The sequence below is a fragment of the Diabrotica virgifera genome, chromosome 1, assembly GCF_917563875.1.
Source record: "Diabrotica virgifera virgifera chromosome 1, PGI_DIABVI_V3a".
Classification (NCBI taxonomy): domain Eukaryota; kingdom Metazoa; phylum Arthropoda; class Insecta; order Coleoptera; family Chrysomelidae; genus Diabrotica; species Diabrotica virgifera.
The window spans coordinates 52,229,068-52,248,531 of NC_065443.1; the positions used below are offsets into that span (position 1 = coordinate 52,229,068).

The 19,464-nt window shown below is 31.7% G+C and overlaps 1 protein-coding gene across 1 annotated transcript in view; it reads right to left on the minus strand.

The window, feature by feature from the left end:
• The window catches only part of LOC114325531 (prosaposin), a 143,819-nt gene that overhangs the window by 44,485 nt on the left and 79,870 nt on the right, over positions 1 to 19,464 (minus strand). The window contains exons 6-7 of the mRNA XM_028273603.2: positions 13,880 to 14,138; positions 2,690 to 2,935 (exon numbers count right to left, since the gene is read on the minus strand). Coding sequence (XP_028129404.2) covers positions 2,690 to 2,935; positions 13,880 to 14,138 — 505 coding nt within the window. The remainder of the gene's footprint in view (positions 1 to 2,689; positions 2,936 to 13,879; positions 14,139 to 19,464) is intronic.

Here is a 19,464-nt window from a genome sequence, read left to right on the forward strand (position 1 = left end):
CATATCCGACATCCAGTCTTCACATAGCCAGGTTCCCAGGTACTTAAACTTTCTTACGCGCTCTACATCTTGGTTGTTATATGCTAGTCTTGCATTTTGATGTTGACATAATTGACGGCTGATTATAAGGAACTTTGTCTTTTTTATGTTGATGCTAAGTCCCATGTTCTCGCTATGCTCTCCAATTTTATTAAGAAGGTTTTGCAGGTTAAGATTAAGATTAGAAAAATAAAATTTGGGGCAGCTCCTAATGCAAGGTCAAATGCTATTCCGACTGGGCTGTCTACTGCGCGGCCTACAAGGATGCTTCCCTGTGATTGGTCCGTTCGAAGCAAAGTTTACCTGCGCTATCTGAGTTGATACTTTTTATATAATCCCTTTTTTGTATTCAGTTTATTTTTGAATTTCTAAAGTAATTAAATTCAGTAAAGTTTTGAAATATGAAGGAGGATCTGATTATTTACAGCTGACATTTCATCACTATCATCACTTGACTGACACAACATCGCCAAAGCACAGTCATTTTGTCATTCAAATTTCATTAAACTACTTCATAGTGATTCTACTTGATAGTGGTTCTAGCTCGAGTGACAGCGCAGGTGACCTCCTTGCTATGTGCTGTCGACATCGACCGCGACTTAACTATTTAGTAGCATCCACCGCGACCTACACCTCCACCTCGACCTACTTGTTCTGTTCTTACGCTTAAAGTTTGCATCGATAAAGCGTTGATAGACATTGAATCTGCGATAAAATTCTCTGCTGGCGAGTGGTCAATAATCAATGAGTTGATCGCCACTCTTTAACCGGTGAAACTGGCTGTAGAAGCTCTTTGCAGAAGAGAGTCCACTTTGATAACGGCAGACACAACCATGACATTTGTCTTAGACAAACTAAATAGCCAGGACTCTAGCCTTAGTGCCGATCTATCGGAAGCATTACGCAACAGAACCGCTCTCCATAATCAGAACTCTCCAAAATTACAGTTCCATTAGTGTACTTACAAAATCGAAAAAAGTATGACGAAGGACTAAAACAATCCTGGTTATTTCCGCCTGCCGAAAAATAATGCAATGCGACGTGAGATGAAAAATTTGTTGAGTCGTATAAATAAACAAGTGATTGTCGAACCAGTGCAAGAGGACAATATGGAAGGAGATGGGCCAACTAATACGGAACCCGTGAATTTTACTTTGGAACAAGAACTTGAGATTGAATTGAAACGAGAAAGAGAAAAAGTTTTATATAACCAAAAAGCAACTGGTTCTCAAAAAGATTACGAAAATATTTTGGAAAAGCAAATGACCGTTTATGAGACCGAACGAGTGAAAAGCGATCATTTGTCCACGGTCTATGACTATTTGATGACCTTAAAACTGACCAACATAGAAGTCGAAAGGGATTTCTCCGCAACCGGCTATATGCGCAGTTAAGTGCGAAGTAGGTTAGGCGATAAGACGATATGTTTTTTAAGGTCTCAGTTCCAAAAAACTAAATAATTCATGTTTCTGTTGTTTACAAATTTAGCATACGGACAAAAAAGATTAAAATTGTGTTTTTATTTTGATTACACATTTTGCTGGATCATTGATCAAGATCTAAAAATCATTGCTAACTTGTACTGGAATCAAAAAGCCACAGTTAGAGTAGACGGTGATCACACAGAAGAGATTCAAATTCAACGTGAAGTAAGACAGGGATGTATTCTTTCACCATTAATTTTTAACATTTATTCAGAAAAAATGTTTGAAGAGGCACTCAGTACTACACAAGGTGGAGTTGTGATAAACGGGAAACTGATAAATAATCTCCGATATGTAGATGACACTGTACTGATTGCCAGTAGTGATACCGAATTACAATATCTATTGGATCTTGTGGTAGCACAGTGCAGTAATTATGGTCTCCACCTTAACATCAAAAAAACAAAATATATGGTCGTCAGTAAGGATAATGTCATCGATGCTGGAATTCACGTTAATGATATACAACTTAAGAGAGTTGAAGCTATAACATACTTGGAAAGCAGAATCACTGATAATTGGGATCCATCCACCGAAATACGTTGCAGAATTGCTCAAGCCAAATCAGCATTTTTCCGTTACAAGAAAATTCTATGCGGTCATGACATAAATTTGAGTCTTAGGACAAGAATTTTAAAGTGTTACGTGTTTTCCGTTCTTCTCTACGGAGTTGAGTCATGGACCTTAACAGGAAGAATGCTTAAGATGGTTGAATCCTTTGAATTATGGTGCTATCGAAGAATACTGAGAGTAAGCTGGATGGACAGGGTGCGTAATGATATTATTCTGAGCAGGATGAAGAAAGGCAGAGAACTGGTAAAAATGATACAAGTCTAGAAAACTCGAGTATTTTGCGCATGTTTGTAGACATCCGGAAAAATATAGCATTCTACATCTAATTATGCAGGGTAAAATATTAGGCAGAAGAAGTCGAGGAAGAAGAACATCTTGGTTAAGAAATTTGAGGCAATGGTTTGGTCACACTTCGGAATCGCTCTTCAGATCTGCTGCGAATAAAGTTATGATAGCCAACATGATCGCTAACGTTCGATAAACGGACATAGCACCCGAAGAAGAAGAAGATTAAAAAAAACTAATATTTTATTAATCAATTTAAAAAAATGCCCGATCAACTTTATATTATAAATGTAAAGTATTATACTTACTTCAGTTTTAGGATCTGTAAGTGCGATCTGGACATAATGTAAGAAATATTCACAAAATGCGCAGAGTTCCTTATTGTAAAGAATTTGAGTATGTGGTGGCATCAAAAGATCAATAGGTAATTGCTGTTCCAAGTTAACTTCAGATAATGCACTCATATCAACTTTCTCCGGTTTTCTTTCAGAAGAAATCTCCAATGCTTTTTCTGCATTATTTTTTTCCAAAAGTGGTGCAATGTAAAGGTCTTCCTAAAAATGAAAATTTCCCATAATATCGAATGGTATCAATAATAGGCGAAGTGCTAAAAAGTTGATGTTTGGGTATTTATTTTTATGTATTTTTCGGGATTAATTCTAACGATTGAAAGAATTTTTGTTTAATCACAAAACTCAAATTAATCCATAGTCCATTAGTCCAATTAAGTAGTCCATTATGACGTGAGGTTTTTTTTTGGCATTTTTTACCCCCCCCCCCTTTATTATACATTGTGAGGTTTGAGACCCCGTATATCACGTAGGTTGTGAAATTTCGTGATTTTTCATAGACCCCTCCCCCCCTTTCGAGCCTCACGTGATTAATGGACGGCTCCTTACAATAACAATTCTGTTCAATTACCTTGTATGGGAATATTTTTACCCATGCGATTAATACACGACGAAAATAAGCAAAGAAATATATAGTGGGCAGTAAAATTATGGAATAAATTCATTTTCTCTAGAATGGGCGATTTTGGAGATAAAACGAAAAAGGTAGATTTTCATTTTTAAATTATAATTTTTTGACATATATGTATATCATACTAATGACGTCTGCCTACAGGCTAGGCAAAAAATATTTTTTGAATTAAATTAATTGACACAAAGAGAAGAATGTATATAATTTATTTAAATCAAAACGGCAACTGGTGTATGTTTTCAGAAAAACTGATAGTGTAGTGTGTAAAAACTTTATTAAAATTCAGCTGTATCAAGCTTTATTTTTAAAACCTTTTTACAGTAGGAAAAATGAAAGAATACTCATGAACGAACATATAAAACACGTTGTATTTTCCTGTCACCGTTTCACACAAAAAATTGACCAGCGCAAGTACATGTAATAATTATTATTACATGTACTTGCGCTGGGCAATTTTCTTTGTGACACGGTGACAGGAAAATACAGCGTGTTTTATATGTTCGTTCATGGGTATTCTTTCATTTTTCTGACTGTATATACTTGGCTTGGTTGGTGTCACGGACTCCGCAAATTTTGTAATCCATTTTAAAAATAGGTCTAGGCTACCTAGACACCTAAAATTTTCAAGATAGCTTAGAACTAGCTAACAATGCAATATTTAACTGCTATTATACAGGGTGATTAATTAGTGGGGTGAAGCTCCGTAGATCCGTTATAGTAATATATAGCGATAAAACTTAATAACAAAAATTGTAGCGAACTTTGAGCTTCACATTACAAAATTAGTTAGAATGTTACAGGGTGTTCGATAACATAGTGGCAGACCAAACTTATGTTTTTTTAAATAGAACACCCTGTATTTTATTTTATATTCGAAATGTTCGTAACTTTTCGATTACAAAATATAAAGGTTTGGTATGTTATACGGGGTATTTACAAAGTTATAACCAATTTTATATGAAAATCGTAACAAGTTTAACTACCGGTAAAAATAAAAGCAAGCAGAAGGTCAATGGTTTATTGACGTCATATTTTTTTTATTTATTGTTAAAATTTTCGTAAATGGTTGTTTTGCTAATTCTCTTTATATTGAATACAGGGTGAGTCAAAACGCAAGTACATTATTTTCTCAGTAATTTTAAATACAACACCCTATATTTTATATCATTATCGAAAAGTACCATTACCATACTATAATTTTTGTATAAAGTTTTCGAGATATTTTCATTTTTCAGAGCAAAATTATTAATAATTACGGGTCTAAATCCTTCCAAATTTTAAGTAATCCATGACTGAATAATTGTCTAAAATTTACAATTTACGATTACTGATTATCAATATGTAATCAAAGTTGGCTACAATTTTTGTTATCAACTTTTATTACTATCTATTACTTATGACGGATCTTCAAAGCTTTACCCCACTGACCAATCAAATTGTATGGATAAATCAATTTTTTTTTTAATTTCAAACTATTTTAAAAATGTGACCAATGCAATGATATTTTAAAGTACGTTAATAAATCGATATCTACAAATTGATGGTGCCTCAGTGGCATTAGACTGTAGATCGAGAGGTCCCCAGTTGGAACCCGGCTGTTGCGTATCTTTTTTTAATTGTTTTAATAAATAATTAAAAGTTTATATACTTAAAATTATATATACCCTTTTAAACAACCGTGGTATAAAAAATACTATTTTATACTAGTGTAATTTTTGGAATCATAATTATAAATAACAGTTAATACACCTACTAAAAATTCATATTTTATAAGTTAATTATTCTTTCTAAACATGTTGTGTCCTATATATACAAGGCGAGAACGGCGGGTTCGAAGGGAAAAATATTCCCATGAGATTTTTTTGCATAATCACATTCGTAAGACATCCCAGAATAAGGTTCAAGAAGTCGCCCACGTGAAAAGTGTGCCAATTTTTTTAACAATTTTTTTTAACAATTTTTTTTTAATCAAATTGCAAGAATCAATATTTTTGGCCCGAACAATTTTTTCTTTAATTTTTTGGACCATTCTGGACAAAAAAGATCTCTTATAATTTTTCTCTAAAGTTGATTGTTTTCGACTTATAAGCAATTTAAAATTGAAAAAAAAAAAAAACGAAAAATGCGATTTTCAAGGCTTAATAACTCGGTTAAAAGTTATTATTATGAAAGTCAATATATGACTAAATCAAAGTTTAAAGCACCCCTACAAGATCCTGAAGAAATTTTTGTCATGTTTTTATTACTAAGCTCTTAAGTAATAATAATAAACGCCATGCACGAGTGCGAGGGAGAAGCCATTCCAGCAGTCCAATTGTGCATCTTACTCGCACTCACATTTACAACCGCGTCAATACGATCTAACCGCTCATTGTTATTAATTAAAAATAACAGCTTAGTAGTAAATTAATGACACAGATTTCTTCAGGATCATGTAGCGGCGACTTTAAACTTTGATTTAGTCACTTTCTGACTTTCATAATAATAATTTTTAACTGAGTTATTAAGTTTTAAAAATGGCCATTTTCGCGTTTTTCAAATTTTAAATTGCTTATAACTCGAAAAAGTTCAACTTTAGAGAAAAATTATAAGAGACCTTTTTTGTCCAGAATGGTCCAAAAAACCTAAAAAAAAATAGTCCGGGCCAAAAATATTGATTATTGCAATTTGATTAAAAAAATGTTAAAAAACAATTGGCCCACTTTTCACGTGGGCTACTTCTTGAACCTTATTCTGGGATATCTCACGAATGTGATTATGCAAAGTATCTCATGGGAATATTTTTCCCAACGAACCCGCCGTTTCCGCCTTGTCTAATATGTACAATAACAAAACCGTGATATTATAAAAAGTACTTATTTATTAGAGTGTAATTTTTGGAAGCATCTTATCGTTAAATCGTTTATCGTTAAATTATTTTATATTCTTTCCTATAAATAATAAAAATGTTTTATCATAAAAAAGTTCTTTTTTATAAAAGTGTAATTATTTACTATTACGTATTGTTATAACTCATTTTTGGATCAACATAATCATATTGTTTTATTAACATAATGGATATTAGAAAACGAATACATCCTATTAAACCTACACTTGAGTCCACGAGTCTTTACCCGTGCGTCATTAATACCTGACGAGATAAAACACATACTTTTTATCTAGCATCATTCTCTTCCACGCATGAAACTAATGACAAACCAGCTACCGCCTGTTATTAAGTAAAAACACATGTTATTTTTATGAACGATCTAGACTCAGTACATTGAAAAGAGATAGGTACAAAAAAAGACGATTGGGGATGTTTTCACATATTTTAAGTACAATTTCTGACGTTTTAGTTTGTTTACTTTTGTGGCTGTCAGTTTGTTGAATTTTTTGCTGTTATTTTGTCGAATTTTTGCATTTTGAAGTTCTTTATAGTATACAAACAGTTGTTTTCACAACTAATTTTATATTGGAGTTTGAAATTTTATGGTAAGTTTATGCTATTTTACGATTAATTTTGACAATGTACAAAGCTAACCTCATTGACACAGTTAAGGAATGCTTGTGTTTAATGTTCCGCCAAAGTGAATAAAATAACAAAAAGAAAATATGTTATTGAATTTTTTTATACATTGTTTCTTTAATCAACTATGTTTAATGGGAATAAGCCACAATTTTACCAAAAAAATGATTTTATTAACGTTTCGAAGCCCAAATCGGGTTTCGTTGTCAAAATACAAAATACTACTAAACTAAACAAACATGTTGTTGCTAAGTAAAAAATTCTTCTAATAATTTATTTAATCTGACTCATTTATATTGGCAATTCAGACGTATATTATAATACATTTTAAAGTAGAAGACTTTAAAATGATATCGCCAATCTTTATGAGTTGCGTTGCTGAGACGACTTTACTAAAAGATAGTTCATTCGATTACATGAAATCAATCCCAACTCAAGAATATCCGTCACAAAAAAAAATCATAGCATGTGATCTGTCTTTAAAAAGACAACCAAATGCAACGATGACAGTAAAATTCTCGCGTTAGAGATTCCACAGTAAATCACGAGGGAAAACCAGGAAAAAACCTCGTGATACTATCCCGACATCGTAAGTATTTGGTCTTACATTTAATTTACTTTCAAAAAACTAATACCAAATTCTGACTTTAATATGTTTAAATTATAAATAATATTAATAATGCATAGATATACAATAAGTAATACTAAAATATAAAATTTGTACTAACTCGATATGTTATTGACTTACTAATCGCGGTATTTTCTTTCTATTGACTTCCTCTTTCAGTATGGGTATTTCTACTTTAAAATGTATTATAATATACGTCTGAATTGCCAATATAAATGAGTCAGATTAAATAAATTATTAGAAGAATTTTTTACTTAGCAACAACATATTTGTTTATTTTAGTAGTATTTTGTATTTTGACAACGAAACCCGATTTAGGCTTCGAAACGTTAATAAAATCATTTTTTTGGTAAAATTTTGGCTTATTCCCATTAAAAATAGTTGATTATAAAAATGCCACAAGGAAGTAGCTTCAGAACAACATTGTTTCTTTATTTATTAATCAATGATAATAAAAGAATTTATTAAGCTACTTCAAATGTAGCTGTAATTATGCACCAAAATTTTAAAGCAAAACTTAAATTTGACATTCTATTTATTTGATAACGTCAAATTTTATACTATAACCCGTGATCGGAGTAATACCCACTTTCTGTCACGTGCTGTTGCGTTTAGTAAATTTCCGACTTATTTCGTATGCTTTAAATGATGACGCACGGGTAAAGACTCAACCAAAGATTTACTTTGGCAAGCGCAGGACCAAAGATTTACTTTTGGTAAGTACCTATATATCTAATATTTTTAGTGTACAAAAAATCAGTACATATTTCAAATAAGAAATTTATACATTTCACTGATCATGCATGTCGTATGGATAAAGACGACACGATTCAAAGTAAGGGCTGTTATTAATATGATATTAGAACTATGATACTAGATACACGAACTGTATATTATATTTTTTAGTTTTCTAATTCAACAAGTTTACCTGTTACAAAACATGAATGATCTTCGGATAAGTTATATTTCTTAAAATACAGTCAAAAACGTATCAGGTTTAGTCAATTTTACCAGTTCCGATAATAAAAATCAGTCATCTTCAGTATTTTTTTCCAGTTGAAGGTAAAAAAATATAGTCGGTAGGTAACTTTTTCCTGGTTGCGATTTAGCAGAAAATATTACTAAGCGACACTATTTCATAAACTATTAACAAAATAGATAGCCTACAAAAAATGGTAGTTTATAAAGTATCTAAACTTCATTTAAAGTTCGTTGGAATTATGACAATAAAACCACTAAATCATGTTTTATGATTTTTTTTCAAAATTTCAAACTCTAAACGGCTCTAGTGTAAAGTTAGCCAAATGTCGCTTGGTCATTTTTGCCTTTCAGCCGTCGATATGCTAAAAAAAATTCTAATTTAAAAATAAAAATCGGCTTGTTTCGGGATTTATCTCCAAAATCGTCCATTTTAGAGAAAATGAATTTATTCCACAATTTTACCCCTTTCTGTATCTATACAGAGACCGCATGCAAAATCGGTGCATCAAAAAGATATAACTAATATAAAAGACAATTTAACGCCAACATTAACCTTTTTATCACAACTCGTGACATTTATTGTTTATACTTTGTCAATGAATTACTCTAGTGTTTCAATAAATCCATTCGAACATTTAAAACTACACATTTAAAAATATTTTTAATTTAATAATAAATATGTAACTGCACTTTTGACAAAATTTACCAACGTGGCAAAACACGTAAATATGTAAATGGCAACAGTGCAGTATTCCGTGTTCATAAAACACATGTAATTTTCAAAAAAAAATCCTCAAACATCAGAACAGAGCCAATTAATACGAAGACCAAACAACATCTCTGTTGGCAGACCTTTTTAAATACCAGGATTTACTCTACACACATTTACAAAGTACTTCGCAATCTGCCAAAGATTGTCCGCTTTTGTTAAACGAGCAATTATAAGTTTTGTAGTGCCTTTTGTGTAAACGAAAGTGTCAGAAGTTTTCGCATCCTTCTCATGGTAGCCTTAGACCCCAGAGTTGCCACATCCCCACACCTCGACATTCAGGATCTGCGTGGTAGTGAGGTGGATGGACAATAGTGTACACGTACACAGACATTGAAAGACTTATAGTAACTACAACGGGATGCAAAATTAACCGGACACCTTAAAAATGGGTCTTTTTTGATGTCTCGAATTTCTTGAACCTGTTGTCCGATTTAAGTGATTTTTTTAATATATTATAGTCTTATTCTTTAACAATATCGCTGTAAGAGTATTGTTGCTAAACAGTTAAATTTTCATTGTATACCGGGTGTACCAATCAAACTATGTTTTTTTCTCAAAGTTTGCATCACCCTGTGGTATATTCTAGCATTTGTAAAAGACCGAAATTAAAATCCACCTATAGCCTCATGTTTTTTCAACATTTTGTTTTTTGATTCATTCGCTTACATTAGACCATAAAAAAGTTAGGTACTTTAACAACTAGCCATGTTTTTCATCAATACAGGGTGTTTTTTTTTATAAGTATGGCAAACTTTAAGAGATAATTCTAAATAAGGGGGACAGTTTGCTTTATAAACGGTATGCCCGCAAATCCTTCGTTTCTAAGATAGAGGGTGTTGAAATTTTTCTTACAAACTGAAGATTTATTTATTGCTTTAAAACGGGTTGAGATATTCAAATGAAATTTGGTGGGTTTTAAGACGTAGTTATTTTACATTTTTGACATACAAGTAAGAAATTAATATTAACCATTGGCGCCCATACGGGTAATATGAGCCGTCATATTACCCGTATGCGCGCCAATGGTGAATATTAAATTCCTGCTTGTATGTCAAAAAATGTACAATAAAAAATCTTAAAACCCACAAAATTTCATTTGCATATCTCAACCGGTTTTAAAGCAATAAATAAATCTTCAGTTTGTAAGTAGACCAGGGCGCATCTGTAAAAATATTAGACGTTGAGAGGTGACTCAAATTTTTTTGCAGAAATTGCTTGAAAATAACTCAAATAATAATATTTGAGTTATCCTCCCTCTCAAAAAGGTCCGGAACATTGTTTAAATAATCAAAATGTCAAAAAATGAAGGAAAAATTCGATTTTTTTCTTCGTTTTTTGATTATAACTTTAAAAGTGTTCATTTCCGAGAAAAGTTGTACTGATATAAAAGTTAAGTAATTAAATTTACTACAATATAGAATTGGTTAAAAATTTAAAAATAGTCAGCCTTGCTGCAAAATAGCAATAATTGCGAAAAAACCATTCAAAAACAAGTATTCGCATTTTACGTTTCTCAACCATTCATGCTACACTTAGGACCTTCATATTTCACCCAGAAAAACTTTATGATATAGTAAAACAATACTGTAAATTTCATTAAGATCGGTTCAACAGATTATGCAAAATAAATTTTGCAATCCAGCTTTCGCAAAAAAATTCATTTTTTCAATATGTTACAGGACTGAAAGTCAAGCAGATAGGAAGTTGAAATTTTTTTTCGTATAGAAGTATCATGTACCTTTTATTTGCAATTTGCAATATTAAAATCGATTAACTACCACGGCGTCAGAATTTTTTTTAAATAAACCTTAATTATTGGTGCTACGCGCAGGACAGCGGATAATTTGCTCTGATTGGGCATTCCAATGACCTTTGAAAATGATTGATACATTTTAATTTTTATTGCATTTCGATATAAATAAATAAATTTGTTTATTGCAAAATAAAAACACACACTCTATCCTTTGAAATAACACTTTTTTAGCAAAAATTTTCTTTATTCATATATTTTAACTTAGTGTTGTTCTGAAGCTATTTTCTTGTGGCATTTTTATAATCAAGTATATTCAAATGGGAAATAAGCCACAATTTTACCTAAAAATGATTTTATTAACGTTTCGACGCCCAAGTCGGGTGTCGTTGTCAAAATACAAAATAATACTGATTATTATTATTATTATCAGTATTATTTTGTATTTTGACAACGACACCCGACTTGGGCGTCGAAACGTTAACAAAATCATTTTTAGGTAAAATTGTGGCTTATTTCCCATTTGAATATACTTGATTTTAACTTAGAGAATAAAAGTTTATTATTTTTGAACATATGCAATTGTTTAAATAATATTTCACAAACAATAATAAAATTAGTTTGATTTTTGTGGAATTAAAATATTAAAATACAACAAAATATAGAGTAAGAAAATAATATATTAGATAAGATTGGAAGACATTTTGGTGGAAATCAACTTGTGTGAATCGAACACCGCTGTCCTGCGTGTAGCACCAAAAATTATTGTTTATTTAAAAAATTTCCTGACGCCGTGGTAATTAATCGATTTTATTTTTGCAAATTGCAAAAGAAAGGTACAGTACACTTCTATAAGCAAAAAAAAATTCAACTTGCTATCTGCTTTATTTTTACCTGCAACATTAAAAAAAAATGATTTTTTTTTGCGAAACCTGTATTGCAAAATTTGTTTTGCAAAATCTGTTAAACCCATCTTAATGAAATTTACAGTGTTGTTTTAATATATCCTAAAGTTTTTTTTGGGTAAAATATGAAGGTCCTAAGTGTAGTATAAATGGTTGAAAAACGTAAAATGCAAATACTTGTTTTTGTATGGATTTTTTCACAATTATTGCTATTTTGCAACAAGGGTGACTATTTTTTAAATTTTTAACCAATTCTATATTGTAGGAAATTTAATTACGCAACTTTTATGTCAGTACAACTTTTCTTGGAAATGAACACTTTTAAAGTTATAATCAAAAAACGAAGAAAAAAATCGAATTTTTCCTTCATTTTTTGACATTTTGATTATTTAAACAATGTTCCGGACCATTTTGAGTGGGAGGATAACTCAAATATTATTTGAGTTATTTTCAAGCAATTTCTGCAAACAAATTTGAGTCACCTCTCAACGTCCATCTCAAAACAGATGCGCCCTGGACTAAAGAGAGATTTCAACACCCTCTATCTCAGAAACGCGGACATAGGTTTATAAAGCAAACTGTCATTATTTTTTCATGCAGAATTACCCCTTGAAGTTTGCCATACTTATTGAAAAACACCCTGTATTGATGAAAAACATGGCTAATTGTTAAAGTACCCAACTCTTTTATGGTCTAATGTAAACGAATGAATCAAAAAACAAAATGTTGAGAAAACATGAGGCTATAGTTGAGTTTTAATTTGAGTATTTTATAACTGCTAGAATATTCCACAGGGTGATGCGAAGTTTGAGAAAAACACAGTTTCATTGGTAGACCCGGTATACAATGAAAATTTACCTGTTTAGCATCAATATTATTACATCGATATTGTTAAAGAATAAGGCTATAACATAATAAAAAATCACTTAAATCGGACAACGGGTTTAGAAAATTCGAGACATCAAAAATTGCCGATTTTTAAGGTGTCCGGTTAATTTTGCACCCCAGTGTAGTATCTAATATTGCAGTTCTACGATTTTGTTTATGTTCATTATATTTCTATTTATGTTCTATTTTTGTTTGGGTTTTTTTGTATTTCTATCTCATAATAAATTCTTATGTATAGAAGTATTTCTCTTACTACCTTTGGATAGCTTTTTGAACCGTTAGTTTTTAAGACATTCCTAAACTACAGGTAAGAGTTCTCATATTTGTATCCAGCATCTTGTTATACTATGTTATATTATTTTAGGACATTCTTCATGTTTGTCCCGTTGTGTGTAGATTTTACACACAAGAATTTTATCTACATAAGTGGTCCTTCCAGTCGGATCACATATGTAGATAAAATAAATATCTACAAAAAAGGACAAACATGAAGAATTTCCTAAAATGAGAGATTTGACATAGAATGCTTTCAACATAGAATGTCAAGCATAGTCCACTGAGACAAACTGAAAGTGTCCTGTGCCTGAAACACGATTATAGTGAACATCAGACATAAACTGGGTGACTTTGATTTAATCCTGTGACATACAATTATGAATCGTATGTTTTATTAAAAATGTTTAGTTGCCTTAGTGATTTGTTGAAGAGAGGTTTTCCACTTTTTAATTCTGATAGTTCCCTGTGCAATTATATTGATTGAAAGTATCGCACAATGCTGAAAGTTGCCGCTTCAATTTCTTCGTTCTACAGAGAAGATGAGAACAATGGGAAGTTCGAGCTCTTTTTTCAGGTTTTCCAGGTTCGAATTCACAAATTCGAGATTTGTGTCAATGGACACAAATATTCAACTATAAAATGTAAAAGATTTATGTTTATAATCAAATATTCAAGAAAAACAACTACGATACTAAATTTTTGTGTACATCTAATTTAGAGCTCAAATTTAGAATACATTCCAACATATTGAACATTTCACCCCTTTTAAATAAAATTGTTCCAAATCATAAAATTCCCCCACGACATACCTTTTCCTTACTCGCTTTGCAAATTCCAATCTCGTCACATACTTCCGTTGCATTCAGATGATCTACTAAGAAGGTGTATACTTCGCCATAATATTGGTCTATCAGCTCAACGCACTCTTCTGAAAATTTACCGGTTTGTTTGCAAAGACCTTCCATTACCCGTTTAAATTCATCTTCGGTGGTATTAGCTACCAATAAATTTCTGAGATGGTCAACTAACTGTTCGCAAAGTTGGCACGGAACGTCATCTTTATCATCTCTGAAAATAACACGTTTAATTTACAAAAAAAAAGTAAAAAAAAATGTTAAAGTAGTCATATACGAGAAAGTCATAGTACACACACCGGCAAAGGCTATAGCGGGATAAGATGGCCAAAAATGCCCCCGCACCGATCAGCCCCGCTACTTATGTTTTCAATAAAGGATATAAAATTATGCCCTCATGCAAATTTTTAGCTTCCCAGAGGTCCTAAAACTTTTTAAATCAAGAAAAGAAGAATTTTTATGTTTTATTTTTTTGTGAGCGCAGTTTTACTTTAAAAAATCTGAAAAAATTTGAGAGGTTGTATCTTTTGAATACAAAACAACCTGATTTTTTTCAGATTTTTGTAATAAAAAATGAGCCCAGGAAAAATTTTTGAAATTTTCAAAAATTTTTTAGGTTATGATAATATGATTTGGCCAACTTTTAAATAGTATTTTTTTGTGTAAATTTGCCTTTCTTTTGAATGGCAGAGGCAGAATTTTTAATATCTGAGCGGAAAGAACAAAAAAATCGATAAAACCGGTTTTGGCTGTCACGAGATGCATCTCGGGACAGCCAATTTTAGGATTTGGGATCCTGACAACAACAACTAAAAAAATGCTAAAAGTCTGAATTTTGTCATATTAATTATCTCGGAAATAGCTTGCACGATTTTTATAGATTGTGGTGTAGGGGTTTTCTAATGTGGCCGATATTATAGTAATACTTTTGTCAGATCTTCCGTTGTTCTGAATATCTAATTAACTTTCTTATTTCAAAAGGAACACCCTGTATATTTTTTGCGTTTTGAAGTCCTTAAGAAATACTGATTATTTTCCATGTTATATTCTCTATACCTAAAGGCCATAATTTGGGAGTTATTGCTATATTTATTTAAAAAAAACTTTTTAAACAAATTATAAAAATCAATTTTTTCGACCGGGTAGACATTATCTTAGGTTCTTTGGACCATTGGGAACAAAAAAGTTCTTTTGTAATTTTTCTCTAAAGTGAATCGTTTTCGAGTTATAAATAATTTAAAACTGAAAAGAAATCGAATAATGACGATTTTCAAGGTTAACACATTCACGGACACGCTGTCACTGTATACTAGTGATGTAACGAATGTCATTTTTTGAACATTCGCGAATACGAATGCGAATGCGAATATCTGCTACCGACATTCGCGAATGCGGATGCGAATGCGAATATTTAGTTTTTTTTTTTAAATTTGGTTCTATTTTTGTAATGTTTCCTAAATTTATAATGAAAATTTAATTGATATTTAGTGTAAATCAATCTGAATTTTAAGCTTTATTACATAGTACCAAATAATAAAAAAAAGTGAAGGCTGATACTGTGATTATACAAGGTAAAGTTCTATCTATCTATTGCCCTTCATTTGTCCAAAGTTGAACGTAGGCCTCCCCCTCATTTTTTCACTCTTCTCGGTTCAGGGTTTAGTGCTAATGCTGTCGATTTGGTCCCTGCGTATCTTTTTAGGTCATCTGACCATCTCGTCTGTGGTCTGTCCTTTCCACTTTTGTAGTCCCAAGGTCTCCAGTGTATTATCGCTTCATTCCGTCTTCCGTCTCTTTGTCTGCTGTTGTGTCCTGCATATTTCCATTTGAGAGTAGCTGCATGTTTGAGGTTAAGTTACCTTTTCTTAATAAAAAAAGATGAGAAATGAATATATTTTGATTTTATTAACCTAATATTATCTTAAAATTATTTTTTTCCTGGTTTTCATATTCGCAAAACATTCGCACAAATTTCGCGAATGCGGATGCGAATGCGAATATGCAAAAACATGCGAATATTCGCGAATGCGAATGCGAATACGAATATTCGTTACATCACTACTGTATACACATATTCTTATGGAGTAAATGACTTCATATGCAATCATGACCGTGAATGTGTTAAAAAACACAAATCAATATTATATATACAAATATAATTTGTATTTCAAAAATAATACAAATATTATTTTTGAAACTGCGAAGTACAGAAATTCAAGCTAAAGCCTTATTTTATCAGTTAACAATAAGTAATTTGAGCTTGTTTCATTCTAAAATATTGTTTTTTAGTTGTTAATCGCCGGTCCTCTCATATGCGCTTCATTAGCATTTATTAAAAAGCAACGTTTTAGAATAAAACGTGCCAAAACATTTTATAGCGAGCTCCCGGAAGAAGGGTTTAGCTTGAATTTGGGTACACCGCAGTTTCAAAAATATTATTTTTTATTTTTGTTCAAGGTACAAGGTATTTTTTGTTCTGTACAAGGTGTTCCATTTGAAATAAGAAAGTTCATTAGATTTCCAGAAAAACGGAAAATCTGACAACAATGTAATTATCACTGTAATATCGGCTGCATTAGAAAATCCCTACCCACCAAAACCTATGAAAAACGTGTAAGTCGTTTCCGAGATACTTCAGGGTCTCTATACATAAAACTCACTCTATATTATAATAATTATAATAATATTATTATATTAATACGCATTAATTGGTTCAATAATTCAATGCAATCAATTTGAACTTTTCATGATAAAATTAGTGAATTAGTCAGTATTTTCATTGTATATTTTGAATCTGTAAAAAATACGACTATATTAGTTGCAATAAATTATCGAATGGATAAGATACAGTGTGTCGCATTTAAGATGAAGACACCCCTATGTTTCGGCTATGATCAAAATATATACATATTTGAAATTTTGCAGTCATAGAGGTTGATGGTTCACAATTTTTAAAATAGTCAACTGAACTTTAAATTTTAAACGCGGCCTACTGCGAATCCACAAACAGGGTGAATTTTCGATATGCGATTCGATTTGCTTCGCGTTAGAGATATCGAAAAAAGTTATTTGGAAAAGTTGTTCTAAATATTATTAGAACCCCACATACCAAATTTTATGACAAAATTCACACTTTTAGTATTTTTTCAGTTGTTGTAGTAAGGATCCTAAATCCTAAAATTGGCTGTCCCTAGATGCATCTCGTGACAGCCAAAAACGGTTTTTTCGATTTTTTCGTTCTTTCCGCTCAGATATTAAAAATTCTGCCTCTGCCATTCAAAAGAACGGCAAAATGTACACAAAAAAATACTATTTGAAAGTTGGCCAAATCATATCATAACCTAAATTTTTTTTGAAAATTTCAAAAATTTTTCCTGGGCTCAATTTTTACTACAAAAATCTGAAAAAAATCAGGTTGTTTTGTGTTCAAAAGATACAACCTCATGAATTTTTTCAGATTTTTTAAAGTAAAACTGGGCTCACAAAAAAATAAAACCTAAAAATTCTTCTTTTCTCGATTTGAAAAGTTTTAGGACCTCTGGGATGCTAAAAATTTGCATGAGGGCATAATTTTATATCCTTTATCGAAAACATAAGTAGCGGGGCTGATCGGTGCGGGGGCATTTTTGACCATCTTATCCCGCTATAGCCTTTAAAGGAAGAAGTTATTAATGCAATGTATTTATTTATATTTTTATTTTATAGACTATATCTAGATAGCTTTAAATGCTCCTCGCCACTATAAAGATTTAGATGTCAAAACTTAATTTTGTTATTTGTGTTGTGTTTTACGTTTTTAAAGTCGTATTATCCGTTGATAACAAGTACAAACTTGTATTTAATCGTCAAGTTAATCTGTTTTAAGTTTGTTGAAAGTAGTGTTGAAAATTCTCGAGAATGAAAAATCGGAGAATATTCTCGATATGGAGAATTTTCTGAGAATGAACCCCATGACGCACTTAAGAATATTGTTGAAGATGAAAAATAGGGTTTTAAAAATTATGATCTTATATACAAAATTATGAGACGAAACAACAGTGTTCTTTGTATATAAAAAATACAAAAACAACAGAAAACACAAAAGTTCTTTGATAAAAAAATGAAATTTTCTTCTTAATAGCAAATAATCGATGTGGTATGATAAAAGATGATACCTCAGATTCAGAATCTATTCCTGTCATTAGCTCATCCTAGTCATCTACAATCTGCATTTCAATGTACTGATGAGTTGTCGGATTTTGTTTTTCACGAGTGGCCAGCTCAGTCATGGATTGGTCTATGTCTAACAATTTTAAATTGTGAGCAATAAAAGTTACCTTACGAGCCCGCTCAGCAGTGAGCTTTTAGAGAAGTGGATAAAAAAAAACCGTAAGTATTGAAACTTCTTTCAGTCGCTGCACTGGATGAAGGCATGCTTAATATATCAACTGCGATTTTAGTTAATTTTGTTCCGAAACATGTACCTTTTCACCATATGATTAAGTCTAATTTTTTAATTGATTTTACAACGTATGGTTTTCCAAAAAATCTCTCCTTAGACCGATAAAGTGTCAAATCTGCCATTATTTCAGCCGACTCATCACCATATTTTAAAGTTGCCAAATTATCTACAAACTCAGTTTCAACTTGTTCTTCTCTGCTTAAATGAACACTATTCTGTTTAAGAATGCGTCATATTTGCACGTTAATATTGCACCAAAACAATAAATATTGACACTGTAAACACCCTTGCTAGTGGTTCATGGGATTGGCAAAAACAATATACCTACATATTTTTTAAATTATAATAATTTGACCCGTATCTAGTTTTTATTTTTGTTTCGGTTTTTGAAAATATAGAAAATTTTTGCTGAGAATATTCTCGAGAGAATTTTCTGGCCGATAATATTCTCTTCTAACATCACTAGTTGAAAGTGATTTTTCTTTTGATTTGTTTTAATCAGTGGTGTTCTTATTGCAAAGAGCAAGTAAAACTGGGTGATTCAATACCGACTGATATTGCTAGGGCCTTAACAATGGTCGAACGTACAGGGAAGTTGCTGCATTGCTTGGTAAATCACCAGCTACCATCCACCATTGTGTAAGTGTAAGTCGTTGGAGACAAACCGGAGAGTATGTAAGAAGAATGGGGCAAGGGAGAAAACGTTTAACCATGGCTGTATGATCGATTTATAACGTTGCAAATATTACGAAATATACGTCAAACGGCAGTTCAAACCAGAAGTTTGCTGCAAAATGTTAATGGAACCACCATAAGTGAGAGCACAGTAAGAAAGAGACTTAAAGAAGCCGGTTTCAAGTCATACGTGCTAATAAAAGCTCCCAGACTCCAGAGACACCATCGTGTAGCTCTACTACAAGCTAGTTGAGAACATCAAAATAGGACAGTCAATGAGGGTATTGGCTCCGAATTCCATCTTACTAAATCGATTTACTTGATATTTTCACAGTAAGTAGGGAATAGCTCAAGAAACAAACCCTACCCTATATACTATTGCGCTATTATCTTGGGGGCGGTTCCCACTCCTTCAAGTGGGTGG